Raw genomic sequence first — 15,240 nt, 5'->3', positions numbered from 1 at the left:
AGTCTTTCCCTGTTTGTTATTGTTTGTTATCTTTTTTTTTTTTTTGAGACAGAGTCTCACTCTGTAGCCAGGCTGGAATGCAGTGGCACCATCTGGGCTCACTGCAACCTTTGCCTCTCAAGTTCAAGCAATTCTCCTGCCTCAGCCTCCCAAGTAGCTGGGACTACAGGCACATGCCACCACACCCAGCTAATTTTTGTATTTTAGTAGAGACTGGTTTTCACTATGTTGGCCAGGGTGGTCTCCATCTCTTGACCTTGTGATCCTCCTTCCTCAGCCTCCCAAAGTGCTGGGATTACAGACGTAAGCCACTGTGCCCAGCTCTTGTTATCCTTCATAAGACTTCAGGGAATATCCTTCTAGATGCATTGGTTATGTTATTGTTTTCCTTTTTCCTGCTGTCTTGGGTAGTAAAGTTGAAAGAAAACAGGTGGCATTTAAGCCAGATCTTGAAGCATGGTGGGTAGATGGGATGTGTATACATAGAGAGAGGAAGGGGGCATTGCAGGGTTGGGGAAATAGCATGAGTACAGGTGTCAGAAGAGAATTAAGTCTGTACGAATTAAGACACTGGTAGAAAAGATTTATTGGGGAAGATACTGAGCAATAATGCCCCTTAGGTGTTTTGGGTCAATGTTTTGCACATCTTGAGTATAAGTATACTGATTTGCATTCAATCAAATGATTTATAAGAGCCTTTCTCTGTATTCTAGCAAGGGAAAGAGAATTGAAAGGGATGTTTTAGGAAGACCTAGGTGCATACGTGCTCCTATGTGTTTTCCAAATGCTCTTCTGTACCACAGGACTACAGAAATAAAATATCATGACCCAAATAAAAATCATAAGTCACTTGCATGCCAGTTCTCTAGTAAATAAATAAATAAATAAATAAATACCTTCTTGATTATATAATAATGAAAACATTGCAGAATTACAATTTCTCAGCCAATCTTAGAATTTTCTATCCTGTGCTGATTTCTCTGCATTCAACAACTCTAGGTAATCCACAAATTAATTAACTGCAGTGAAATCTGTAGCTGTGTCCCCTTTATCAAGTCCCAGGGTAACATAAAGGGAAGGTTCAAAATGTATAGAGTATATATGTATGCACTTATGTCTGAATTTATTCTAAAGTCATGTTTTAATCAAATCCATAGAAGCCAGGAGGAACATGGTAGTTATCAGAGGCTAGGAACTGGGAGTAATGGGGAGACAGGAGGTAATTGTCAGAGAGGAGGAATAAGTTTCTGTTTTTATTTTACTTGTTTTGAAATCTATTGCACAACTTGGTTAACAGAGTTAGTAATAATGTATTGTACATATGAAAATTGCTAAGAGAATAAAGTTCAAATGTTCTCACCACAAAAAATAAGTAACTGTGGTGATGAAGATGTTCATTAGCTGGATTTGATCATTCCACTTGTATTCATAAATCATAATATCACTTTGCATCCTATATTTGTAATTATAATTTTTAATTTAAAATTTAAAAAGAAAAAAGACAACCAGAATAAATAAATAGAGTCATGTTTGCATGATCTTTGTGTTGTCTTCTCTCACTGGTCACAGAAGCCAAGGTCTTTCTCTTAGCTCTCGAGACCTTAGTCTCTATAGACTTTTCGTAAAGCAGCAATGAGTACCATTCATGAATTCACGTATCCTGACAGCACGGGGAATACGCGAGGCAACAGGGCACAGTAATGAACCAGACAGGCATATATCTCAGTTTTTAAAAATCCGTGGGCGGGTGGATCACGAGGTCAAGAGATCGAGACCATCCTGGTCAACATGGTGAAACCCCGTCTCTACTGAAAATACAAAAAAATTAACTGGGCATGGTGGCGCGTGCCTGTAATCCCAACTACTCGGGAGGCTGAGGCAGGAGAATTGCCTGAACCCAGGAGGCGGAGGTTGCGGTGAGCCGAGATCGCGCCATTGCACTCCAGCCTGGGTAACAAGAGCGAAACTCCGTCTCAAAAAAAAAAAAAAAAAAAAAAAAAAAAATTCCGTGGAAATTTTTACATCTTATTTAAATGAGTTCCTGAGATTTTTTTTTTTTTTTTTTTTTTTTTTTTTTTTAGTAGACAGATTCTCGCTCTGTTGCCCAGACTGGAATGCAGTCGCATGGTCTCGGCTCACTGCAACCTCCACTTCCCAGGTTCAAGCAATTCTCTTGCGTTAGCATCCCAGATAGTTGGGAATACAGGCGTCCAGCGTACCCAGCCACTTTTTGTATTTTTAGTAGAGATGGGGTTTCACCATGTTGGTCAGGCTGGTCTTGAACTCCTGACCTCTAGCGATCCACCCACCTCTGCCTCCCAAAGTGCTGGAATTACAGGCATGAGCCACCCAGTCCTGAGATTATTTTATGGATGTTGATATTATGGCAACTTTTTTATGTAATATTTTTGTACATTTTCAAAATTTTCTCAATTGATATATATTACATTTTAACGGGGGAAAAAAACCCAAAATCCATGAACTTATTACAAATTTCTTAGGGGTTTTTGCTTTGGTTGTGTGTATATCTATATATAGAGAGAGAGAAAGTATCTTTTTGCATTTCTCTCCATTTGAATATGTTGTTAGCTTTAATAACCCCAAACAAAAATTGATGCTTGTTCACTTGGTTGCCTTCTTATTTGTTAATTTCATAAAAAAGAAAATATTCATTGGAACCAGTCTTGACCCATCCATTTACTTGCAGGATGGCTTCACACCATTGGCAGTGGCTTTGCAACAAGGTCATGACCAAGTCGTTTCGCTCCTGCTAGAGAATGACACCAAAGGAAAAGTGCGTCTCCCAGCTCTTCATATCGCGGCCCGAAAAGACGACACGAAAGCCGCCGCCCTGCTACTGCAGAATGACAACAATGCGGATGTGGAATCAAAGGTGAGGCGCGAGGGCCATGGGCTTGTCGTGCAGCTCTCCTGTGTTGGTCTCCCTCTTGGCAAGCTTATGCCACACCCTTAACTTCACTGAAGGGAGGAAAAAAATGTGTTTCCGAGCTAGCCACTGAAGGCACAGCCTCCCTTCACGTTAAAAGCTGAGAGTGAGGAAGCTATGGCCCTATGCGTGCTAAAAGGGAGGCCACCCCAAAAGAAGTCAATTTCTATACAGTGATCATTTCCTTCCTTTGAATATAGTTTTGGAACATATTCAACACTTCAGCTCAAACATCAGGGTAAAAAATTACAAAATGCTAAAGACGGTGTACGCCGCAAACCTCTGTTTGATACCCAAAGTGACAGGCCAGGCGCTGAGCGTAGATCAACCGCGGAGAGCATGCCAGCAGCAAGAGAGCCACAGCCAAAAATTTCCATCGTCATGACGTGTGGTACCTGAAAGTCTCTGTGACTGAAATGTGGCATTTGGACCAGGCCGTTGCGTAGCCCATCATTCAGTCTAGCTTTCTTTCTGTGCCTATTGTGCTTTCATCAGAGCTTCCATCTTCATTACTTAGCTGTCATGAGCTTTCTGCAGTCCATATCACCAATAGTGAACTAACCGTTCATTTTTTCCTCCTCTTTGCTTCCAAATGTGTTAACCTAGATGGTGGTGAATAGAACAACAGAGGTATATATACATATATATATGCATATACGTGTAGTCTATATCTGCATCATCATTTTCCCATTACTTAGTGCTGCTGCCTCATGTCTCTCCCTTCTTCTTTGCATCGCCTTCTGTAGGCTAGATACCTGCTTTATCCCCGATCCCTCCTCCCCCCAAAGGAGCATGTGCCAGATAAGATAGCAGTAGTTTGACTACCAGGGCTTTCTGCAGCTGAACCTGGTGTTTGAAAGAAAAGAATGAGGAATCCTTGACTCTTAAGGGTATTGTAATAGAGCTGTGTGAGATGAAGAGTTTGGACACTTTAGATGTTTATCAGCTATATCTAAAGCTGCAGACAACCCTGTCATTCTACTCATCCAGGACTGGTTTCTTAGGGTTGTGCATGACACTTACCCTCCGTGGTGTCAGCAGAAGGAAAGGTATTTCAGAATGGCATCAGTATGACCCACCCTTCTACAAGAGTCAGTGAGATAGCTAGCATGGCTAAGAAGCTTGCTAACAAATTAGAAATGCATCTAGTTCCTACAAGGTTTCAATCTTTGGGGACTAAGTGAATCACTGCATGTTTTAGCATTTTTTAAGGAAGTAAAATGACCTTGGTATAAACAATCCAGAAACATGTGTTATTGAATAGGCGTTTGCTAACAGATTAACTTGTGGATTCTTCATGGAATACAGTTGCCCATTATATAAAACCAATTTTGTGGTAGTACCTCTTCCCTTGAAATTGCTTTTGCCATTAAAATTGGCATTTACTGTTGGTTAATTTGCATCTGTATCAAATATATAAACTAATTGAATTTTGAGTTTCAATGCACAATTCTATCAGTAATAAAACAGTGGTACTAATCAAGCTGTCAGCTATAACGATTTTTCTCATCATCTCTATCTTAATTTTTTGAAATGTTGGCTTTTATATAGTTCTGTTACTGGATTACTAAAATTGCTCAGTCTCCACCCTTGGTTCCTCCCTGGCTATTCTTCTGCCTATAAGTTTAGGGTTTATTAGAAACCCTGCGAGCAATTGGCACTGATCGAAACCTAGTACAGAATGGAACATAGACCTCAGCATATTTTGCTTCCTCATTTTGATTTGGGCAGGGCTATGATATTTGCCTGTCTGACTGGAGGCCCGCAGGAATCAATTGAACGTCTGCTGTGTTTTCTTTACAGAGTGGCTTCACTCCGCTCCACATAGCTGCTCACTATGGAAATATCAATGTAGCCACGTTGCTGTTAAACCGAGCGGCTGCTGTGGACTTCACTGCAAGGGTAAGAGCACAGCCATGTGTCCTGCCTTTAAAGCATTTGAAATGATTTTCCACTCTCTTTTCCCAACATGAGGAGGCTGGAACAAATGACCTCCAAGAGTCTTTCCAGTCAGTGAAGGCTATGACTTTCTACTCATCCTAGTGAATGTTCTTGCTTTTACATAGGTGTGCCTGTTTCCTAGCAGGAGAGGTAAACCAAGATCAGGAAAGCTAGGTGGGATGAGTGATAAATAAATATATACATGCATATATAGAAGATGTGATTCAAGGAATCATGGCTGGGACAACAAATGAAATTGAAATTTTATTTCAGAAGTTGACATTTCTGAAACCCTTAGAAATTGGTCAGCTGGCACTTGATGCTCTAGAGATCAGGGTCTTAACCTTATAATGGGAATGTTCTGGAGTGTCCGGGTGAGGCCTAAATTACAGAAGCCAAATAATGAGACCATCTTTTGCCTTTATCTTCTGGCCCCTACAAACTTTCATAACAAGTAACAAGGTTGTGTAACCTGAATAAGCTCATATCCATTGGAGAAAGGAATTACAATATTATATGGCCCACAGCACAGCAGGCTGGACATCCAAACAGAGCAGTACTGCTCTCACTTTAAAAACTGCTGTTCAGTTTGATCACCAGAAACACTATCAGAAGTACAAGTGAAGCCGGAGGAAGGATCAAGTAGTGGCTGAAAGTCTGGACTGTGACTTGAGACTCCTTGGGTTCAAATTTTGGCTTTCACTTTTCTCCCTGTGTCCATCAGTTTCCTCATTTATAAGATGAATAATGAAATTAAATAAACAATTATAAAATATCACCTCTCCCTCATTAAGTTACTGTGAAAATTAAAAGAAATAGCATATGTAAATCACTCAGCCAGTGCCTGACATGGTATCATCACTAATAGCAGCAGCAGTAGTGTATTCATCTGTTTTCACATTGCTACAAAGAAGCATCTGAGATTCGGTAATTTATAAAGAATAGAGGTCAGTTGGCTCCTGGTTCTGCGGTCTGTACAGGAAGCATGATACTGGCATCAGCTCGGCTCCTGGGGAGGCCTCAGGAAACTTAGAATAATGGCAGGAGGCAAAGCAGGGGCAGCACATCACATGGCCAGAGCAGGAGCAAGAGCGCCAGAAGAGAGGTGCCGCACACTTTTAAATGACCAGATCTCGTGAGAACTCCCTCACTCACTTTTAAATGACAAGGTCTCGTGAGAACTCCCTCACTATCACAAGGACAGCACCAAGCAGATGGTGCTAAACCATTCATGAGAAATCCTTCCCCCGATCCAGTCACCTCCCACAAGGCAGCACCTCCAACACGGAGCACTACTGTAAGGTTCGAATGAAGCAGCCGAGGTTTGAATGAGGCAACTGAGGCCAGTTATTGAAATAAAGAAATTTAATCGGCTTCTGGATGAGGTTCTGTGGAAAGGGAGCCAGAGAAGTTGCGCTTGACACCTCTTGGGCATGGGGTTTTATAAGGAGTGGAGGCATTCTGATTGGTTGTGGGGAAGAAGGACGTGGACGGGGGCAAGCTGCCATTGGCAGGTAGGCAGGATTTCCGGTGAGTGGGCCACCCAGGGGGAGTGGGACCTGGATGGGGCAAAATGCTATTGGGCAGGTTCTGGTGGGGCTTCTTTTAAATTTTGGCAGGGTTTTTCAATGGTTGGCTAGGTGCTGAGTGCAGAGGCTAGTGTCAAGTGCAGATTTGCATGCTGAGTGCAGAAGTGGGCGTAGGAGAGTTTAACAGCAGGCTAGGTGCTGAGTGCAGAGCTTGGTGTTGAGTGCAGATTTGCGTGCTGAGTGCAGAAGTGGGCGTGGAGAGGTGACGTGGTTTCTAGGCTTGGGGGTGGGTGTCTGAGCTCCCAGCGAGGCAACCGGCCTTACAACTACATTTTAACATGAGATTTGGGTGGGGACATACATCCACAGTGTATCAAGCAGCACTGTTATTTTGAACATAACATTTGAAGTATTATTTTTTGCTGAACGCTCACTTCTTAGAAGAGAAATGGAACTAGATTGGCTAGGGAGACAGTGTATAATGCCAGCACCAGCAGTACAGTGGTAGTTGCATCAGTAGTAAAAATAATATGATTTCTGAAGTGGTTCCTGACTGTAAGATGCCAGGCTGTGCATGGTATGTCAATGTTGAAACTGAAGTTCATTTCAAAATGCATTCTTCTGGTTTTATTTCTGTGATTTACAGCATAATAAAAACTTCATTAAATTACATCTTCTAATTAGGACATTTGGAAAATTTATGTCAGGGTGGTGTTTGAAGTTTGTCTTTGCCTTTGTTTGGAAATTTCCTGAGGTTGCTGAAAACAAGAGGATTGGAGAAATGTTTAAGCAATTTAAGTAGATGTATTACAGTATTTTCAGACTTTTTCAAGTGATTCTAAAGTGTCCATTTGCATTAAAACAATGACTGTGGTAATTACAAAAGATGCTTATTTATGGATTAAAAATCAATGGAGATATCAGACCCAGGTTGTTAACCTTTGTGAGTTACCATATATGATTTAAAGTACGTACACTGTGCTTTTGTTTAAAATATGTTAAAATTCAGAATTTTCACTGATTCAAAAATGCATTTTCCCTAGTCTTTCCTAATTAATGACGTCTAATAGCATTCTGAGCTGAAGGCTGTGGTGGAATTTGATTTTATTTAATAGGAGGCTTGGGCCGTTGCATATTCCCCAGCAAATTCTGCTTCTCTCTGCAGTGGGTGATTGATGACTTGCTTTGGGGTACCTGAGAACTCTTTATAAAGAGCTTAAACTGAGGCAACTGACAGTTGCCTTAAGCAATCCATCTTAGGTTCCAAATCTGTAGCAATTTTATTACATAATAATCTAGCATCTCCACTTTTGTATTACAGAGGCCTCTCCCTTCCCAGCTTCCATGGGGTCTTTCTAGGTCATAGCTCTCTCAGGAAGGTAACAGAAATAGCAGGTGAAAGTCAGAGGCCCCTGAATGCAGACAGGATCAAACCGTATCCAGCCAGAGCAATAAAGGGAGCATCATTAAGCCTCATTTGCTAAGAATTGGCTGCAAATTGTTACCATAAATCATATGCTTCAGAGCCAGGTTTGGACAGAGGTATTGATGAGGTGGTTAGAAATAGATAAAGAACACCAGCACCCTTTGTCTTGTGGGGTTGTGGTTTCTGTTTTCTGCCTGTGACAAAATACAGTGGAGAACAGAAGATTTAAATCAGTGAAGAAAGAAGTATGGCAGATCAAGTCTTGCAGTCCTTTGTAGCACTCTGAACTGAGGGCATGTCCCAGAGAGTGACCACCTGCTAGCAAAGAGAGCTGAGAAAGTAGAAGGAGGACAACACTCTGGAATTGTTTCCTGAATGCATGTTCATTTCCAAAGCAGATAATAGGCAGAAACAAACACAATGTGACTGAAGGGAGTACACAATAGAACGAATTGCTTTCCATGTTTGTATGTAGTGCCAGCTAATTTATGCAGCAGTAAAGCAGGTCCCAGTCAGTGATGAACGTATACCCCTGAGTAGCAGTTCTGGTAACTGATTTATAGCATACTTAACTGTTTTATTAACATCTTTCCTTCAATTTTTATTACAATGTCAATTTTGACTTTTGCATTGTAATTTTGCTGTGTATAATATGTAAGATATCCTGTCTGACATCGTCAATATTTCCTTTTGGATTATCCTTGGAGAGCTATTCAGGCTCATGGGTCTGCCGCAGAGAGTTATTGCAGTAGTTGCTGAATGCTGCAATGCTGCGTCAGCATTCTTCATTCTTTGAACTGAGTCTGCTGAGATGGCACTGACACTCTCTGAATTTATACATGACCCTTGCTGTCTTTGCAAATCATTCTAGCTCTCCTGGGAAAGAGAATTACCTTATGCAGATGGCAAGATACGGACAAATAAGTGAAAAGGTATCGGAACAAGGTTTAATAGAAATCCTTAAAAAACTCAAACATACCAGATCTACTACTGATTGTCATTCCAGTAAGGAACGTTTGTGCACTAGAGTAACAAAAGGCCAAATTATATTATGTGGATGCCTGCAAAGTTCCCTTTATTGATTGAAGAAGATAGATGAATACTTTGCTGGCTGAGTTTTTTCATCAAATATAATGGACCACCTAATCTCATCTTCACTCTTGTCATTGACCTTTCCCTTGTAAATTATTATTCAGCTTCCCGTTTTGAGAAGATAACTGAATCAAGCATTCTTCTATTGGTCTTGCCATTTAGCACTTTTTGTTTGGATCTCTGAAAGGATTAGGGATTTATGTGTTTGGATCTTATACCTCATTTGTTTCCAAAAGGATTTCGGGTGGTTTACAGATTAAAATATACAGACATGAAGTGGGGAACCAAAAAGGTAAATGTTACCAAGCAGCAGGAATGAGCCAGTAAATACAGTGGAAAATAAATATAGGCGTTAAAAGCTTTGATATATATAGTGGAAAGGGAAGCATGGATAATAGAGTTTTCGTTTTTGACAAATGAAATCTTACAGTTCCCCATAGAGACTAATTTTTGTGTGAAATAATTCAAACATTATTTTTATCATATGAATCCTTCTATTAAGAACAGAAAGTTACATAGTTAGCAATATCTTTAAAAGGCTCAATTGTACTGCTCCCTACTGCATATGACTGCTGTATCTCCATCTATGAAGGCACCTTGCCCAGAGAAGCTGAGAGACTGTGGCCCAGCTACGTAGCTTTATGACGTTCTAGCTGTGTAGGAAAAACTTCGCACGTACGCCACAGATCAGCGACTGGTTAACATGTCTGTTAGGCTGCCTTTCTCAAATATCAGGTGTTTTATACAAGGTTTTGACAGATACTGGACCACATTCAGAACTCTATTAAGTCATACAAAAGGTTACTTTATTTAAGATATTCTAATGTTTGGATAAAATGAGAGCAAAGTTTTTAGATACTTGAACTCCTAAACGTGCTCTTCTGCACTTATACACAGAACAAGAATGTTGGTAGGGAAGTAAATTAGTTTAGCCACTAATTGGAAAGCAGTTTGCGATTTCTCAAAGAACTTAAACCAAACTACCATTCAACCCAGCAATCCCACTACTGGCTATGTATTAAAAAGAAAATAAATTGTTCTACCAAAAAGACACATGTGTTCACATGTTCATTGAAGCACTATTTATAATAGCAAAGACACAGAATCAACCTAGGTGCCCATCAACAGTGCACTGGATAAAGAAAATGTGATACATATACACTATGGAGTACCACACAGCCATGAAAAAGAACAAAGTTGTGGTTTTTGCAGCAGGATGGATGCAGCTGGAGGCCATTATCCTAAGCAAATTCATGGAGGAACAGAAAACCAAGGGCCACATGTTCTCATTTATTACTGGGAGCTAAACATAGGGTACTCATGGACATAAAGATGCAACAATTGATACTGGAGACTACTCTTGGGGGGAGTTGAAAAACTACCTATTGGGTACTATGCTCACAACCTGAGTGATGAGATCTTTTGTACACCAAACTTCAGTGTCATGCAATATACTCACGTAACAAACCTGCACATATACCCCTGAATATAAAAGTTGAAATTATTTTTTTAAAAAGACAGGTTCTGCCCAAACCTGAGGCCAACATGGCTTACCACATGCGTAAGCAAAACAGTATGTATGGATGAGCATTATCTGGGAATTTCTTTTCTAAATTCCATCCAGTTTAGCAATATTATAGAGCATATACTATGAGCTGGACCTGAAGGTTCAGATTTGAGGAGCCTCCTTACTCTACCATTAGTACTTTTTTTTTTAGTGCATTTTAGGTTTTGGGGTACATGTGAAAAACATGCAAGATTGTTGCAAAAGTGCATACATGGCAGTGTGATTTGCTGCCTTCCCCCCCTTCACCTATATGTGGCATTTCTCAACATGCTTTCTCTCCCCAACTCCCCACCCCCTGCTGTCCCACACCACTCCCCCGCAACAGACCCCAGTGTATAGTGCTCCCCTCCCTGTGTCCATGTGTTCCCATTGTTCAACACCCATCTATGAGTGAGAACATGCGATGTTTGATTTTGTGTTCTTGTGTCAGTTTGCTGAGAATGATGGTTTCCAGGTTCATCCATGTCCCTACAAAGGACGCAAACTCATCGTTTTTGATGGCTGCATAATATTCCATGGTGTATATGTGCCACATTTTCCCTGTCCAGTCTATCATTGATGGGCATTTGGGTTGGTTCCAGGTCTTCGCTATTGTAAACTGTGCTGCTATGAACATTCGTGTGCATGTGTCCTTATAGTAGAACGATTTATAATCCTTTGGATATATACCCAGTAATGGGATTGCTGGGTCAAATGGAATTTCTATTTCTAGGTCCTTGAGGAATTGCCACATTGTCTTCCACAATGATTGAACTAATTTACACTCCCACCAACAGTGCAAAAGTGTTCCTATTTCTACACATCCTCTCCAGCATCTGTTGTCTCCAGATTTTTTCATGATCGCCATTCTAACTGGCGTGAGATGGTATCTCAATGTAGTTTTGATTTGCATTTCTCTAATGACCAGTGATGATGAGCATTTTTTCATATGCTTGTTGGCCTCATGTATGTCTTTTTTTGTAAAGTGTCTGTTCATATCCTTCGCCCACTTTTGAATGGGCCTGTTTGTTTTTTTCTTGTAAATCTGTTTTAGTTCTTTGTAAATTCTGGATATTAGCCCTTTGTCATATGGGTAAACTGCAAAAATTTTTTCCAATTCTGTTGGTTGCCGATTCACTCTAATGACTGTTTCTTTCGCCATGCAGAAGCTGTGGAGTTTGATTAGATCCCACTTGTCTATTTTGGCTTATGTTGCCAATGCTTTTGGTGTTTTGGTCATGAAGTCCTTGCCTACGCCTATGTCCTGAATGGTTTTGCCTAGGTTTTCTTCTAGGGTTTTTATGGTGTTAGGTCTTATGTTTAAGTCTTTAATCCATCTGGAGTTAATTTTACTGTAAGGTATCAAGAAGGGGTCCAGTTTCTGCTTTCTGCATATGGCTAGCCAGTTTTCCCAACACCACTTATTGAACAGGGAATCCTTTCCCCATTGCTTGTTTTTATCAGGTTTGTCAAAGATTGGATGGTTGTAGATATGTTGTGTTACCTCCGACGCCTCTGTTCTGTTCTATTGGTCTATATCTCTGTTTTGGTACCAGTACCATGCTGTTTTGATTACTGTAGCCTTGTAGTATAGTTTGATGTCCAGTAGTGTGATGCCTCCCACTTTGTTCTTTTTGCTTAGAATTGACTTGGCTATGCGGGCTCTCTTTTGGTTCCATATGAAGTTTAAGGTGGTTTTTTCCAGTTCTGTGAAGGTCATTGGTAGCTTGATGGGGATAGCGTTGAATCTGTAAATGACTTTGGGCAGTATGACCATTTTCAGGATACTGATTCTTCCTAACCATGAACATGGAATGTTTCTCCATCTGTTTGTGTCCTCTCTTATCTCGTTGAGCAGTGGTTTGTAGTTCTCCTTGAAGAGATTCTTTACGTTCCTTGTTAGTTGTATTCCTAGGTATTTTATTCTCTTTGTAGCAATTGTGAATGGCAGTTTGTTCTTGATTTGGCTCTCTTTAAGTCTGTTATTGGTGTATAGGAATGCTTGTGATTTTTGCACATTGATTTTGTATCCTGAGACTTTGCTGAAGTTGCTTATCAGTTTCAGGAGATTTTGGGCTGAGATGATGGGGTCTTCTAGATATACAATCATGCCATCTGCAAATAGAGACAATTTGACTTCCTCCTTTCCTAATTGAATACCCTTTATTTCTTTTTCTTGCCTAATTGCTCTGGCTAGAACTTCCAGTACTATATTGAATAGGAGTGGTGAGAGAGGGCATCCTTGTCTAGTGCCAGATTTCAAAGGGAATGCTTCCAGTTTTTGCCCATTCAGTATGATATTGGCTGTTGGTTTGTCATAAATAGCTTTTATTATTTTGGGATATGTTCTGTCGATACCTAGTTTATTGAGAGTTTTTAGCATAAAGGGCTGTTGAATTTTGTCGAAGGCCTTCTCTGCATCAATTGAGATAATCATGTGGTTTTTGTCTTTGGTTCTGTTTATGTGGTGAATTACATTTATAGACGTGCATATATTGAACCAGCCTTGCATCCCCGGGGTGAATCCTACTTGATCATGGTGGATAAGCTTTTTGATGTGCTGTTGTAATCGGCTTGCCAGTATTTTATTGAAGATTTTTGCATCTATGTTCATCATGGATATTGGCCTGTAGTTTTCTTTTCTTGTTGAGTCTCTGCCGGGTTTAGGTATCAGGATAATGTTGGTCTCATAAAATGATTTGGGAAGGATTCCCTCTTTTTGGATTATTTGGAATAGTTTCAGAAGGAATAGTACCAGTTCCTCTTTGTGTGTCTGGTAGAATTTGGCTGTGAACCCATCTGGACCTGGGCTTTTTTTGGGTGGTAGGCTCTTAGTTGCTGCCTTGACTTCAGACCTTGTTATTGGTCTATTCAGGGTTTCGCCTTCTTCCTGGTTTAGGCTTGGGAGGAGGCAACTGTCCAGGAATTTATCCATTTCTTCCAGGTTTTCTAGTTTATGTGCATAGAGTTGTTTGTAATAATCTCTGATGATGGTTTGAATTTCTGTGGAATCTGTGGTGATATCCCCTTTATCATTTTTTATTGCATCTATTTGGTTATTCTCTCTTTTATTTTTTATTAATCTGGCTAGTGGTCTGTCTATTTTGTTGATCTTTTCAAAAAACCAGCTCCTGGATTTATTGATTTTTTGAAGGGTTTTTTGTGTCTCTATCTCCTTCAGTTCTGCTTTGATCTTAGTTATTTCTTGTCTTCTGCTAGGTTTTGGGGTTTTTTTGATCTTTCTCCTCTAGCTCTTTCAATTTTGATGATAGGGTGTCAATTTTAGATCTCTCCTTTCTTCTCATGTGGACACTTATTGCTCTCATTTCTATATATTTTCCTCTAGAGACTGCTTTAAATGTGTCCCAGAGATTCTGATACGTGGTGTCTTCATTCTCGTTGGTTTTGAAGAACATCTTTATTTCTGCCTTCGTTTCATTGTTTATCCAGTCAACATTCAAGAGAAAGTTGTTCAGTTTCCATGAAGCTGTGCGGTTCTGGGTTGGTTTCTGAATTCTGAGTTCTAACTTGATTGCACTGTGGTCTGAGACTGTTTGTTATGGTTTCCGTTCTTTTGCATTTGCTGAGGAGTGATTTACTTCCAATTATGTGGTCGATTTTAGAGTAGGTGTGATATGGTGCTGAGAAGAATGTATATTCTGTGGATTTGGGGTGGAGAGTTCTGTAAATGTCTATTAGGTTTGCTTGATCCCGGTCTGAGTTCAAGTCCTGGATATCCTTGTTAATTTTCTGTCTCGTTGATCTGTCTAATATTGACAATGGTGTGTTGAAGTCTCCCACTATTATTGTGTGGAAGTCTAAGTCTCTTTGTAAGCCATTAAGAACTTGCCTTATGTATCTGGGTGCTCCTGTATTAGGTGCATATATATTTAGGATCGTTAGCTCTTCTTGTTGCATTGATCCTTTTACCATTATGTAATGTCCCTCTTTGTCTCTTTTTGATCTTTGTTGCTTTAATGTCTATTTTATCAGAGATGAGAATTGCAACTCCTGCTTTTTTTTGCTCTCCATTTGCTTGGTAAATCTTCCTCCATCCCTTTATTTTGAGCCTTTGTGTATCCTTGCATGTGAGATGGGTTTCCTGGATACAGCACACTGATGGGTTTTGGTTTTTATCCAATTTGCCAGTCTGTGTCTTTTGATTGGGGCATTTAGTCCATTTACGTTTAGGGTTAGTATTGTTATGTATGAATTTGATCCTGCCATTTTGATGCTAGCCGGCTGTTTTGCCCATTGGTTGATGCAGATTCTTCATTGTGTTGATGCTGTTTACCATTTCATGTGTTTTTGGAGTGGCTGGTACTGGTTGTTCTTTTCTATGTGTAGTGCCTCTTTCAGGAGCTTTTGTAAAGCAGGTCTGGTGGTGATGAAATCTCTGAGTACTTGCTTGTTCACAAAGGATTTTATTTTTCCTTCACTTATGAAGCTTAGTTTGGCTGGATATGAAATTCTGGGTTGAAAGTTCTTTTCTTTATGGATGTTGAATATCGGCCCCCACTCTCTTCTGGCTTGTAGGGTTTCTGCTGAGAGATCTGCTGTGAGTCTGATGGGCTTCCCTTTGTGGGTAACCTGACCTTTCTCTCTGGCTGCCCTTAGCATTTTCTCCTTCATTTCAACCCTGGTGAATCTGACAATTATGTGCCTTGGGGTTGCTCTTCTAGAGGAATATCTTTGTAGTGTTCTCTGTATTTCCTGGACTTGAATATTGGCCTGCCTTGCTAGGTTGGGGAAGTTTTCC

General features: G+C 40.3%; 1 protein-coding gene across 5 annotated transcripts in view; it reads left to right on the top strand.

Moving 5' to 3' along the window:
• The window catches only part of ANK3 (ankyrin 3), a 359,094-nt gene that overhangs the window by 121,175 nt on the left and 222,679 nt on the right, over nucleotides 1–15,240 (top strand). For all 5 annotated transcript variants that reach the window (XM_021675764.2, XM_021675765.2, XM_012445733.2 and 2 more), the window contains exons 6-7: nucleotides 2,708–2,893; nucleotides 4,751–4,849. In XM_021675764.2, coding sequence (XP_021531439.2) covers nucleotides 2,708–2,893; nucleotides 4,751–4,849 — 285 coding nt within the window. The remainder of the gene's footprint in view (nucleotides 1–2,707; nucleotides 2,894–4,750; nucleotides 4,850–15,240) is intronic.

This window comes from Aotus nancymaae, unplaced genomic scaffold (assembly GCF_030222135.1).
Source record: "Aotus nancymaae isolate 86718 unplaced genomic scaffold, 86718_ANA_hifiasm-v0.15.2.pri h1tg000010l, whole genome shotgun sequence".
NCBI classification, from domain to species: domain Eukaryota; kingdom Metazoa; phylum Chordata; class Mammalia; order Primates; family Aotidae; genus Aotus; species Aotus nancymaae.
Note: the sequence above shows the minus strand (reverse complement) of the source record. Positions and strands in the feature narration are given on the sequence as shown.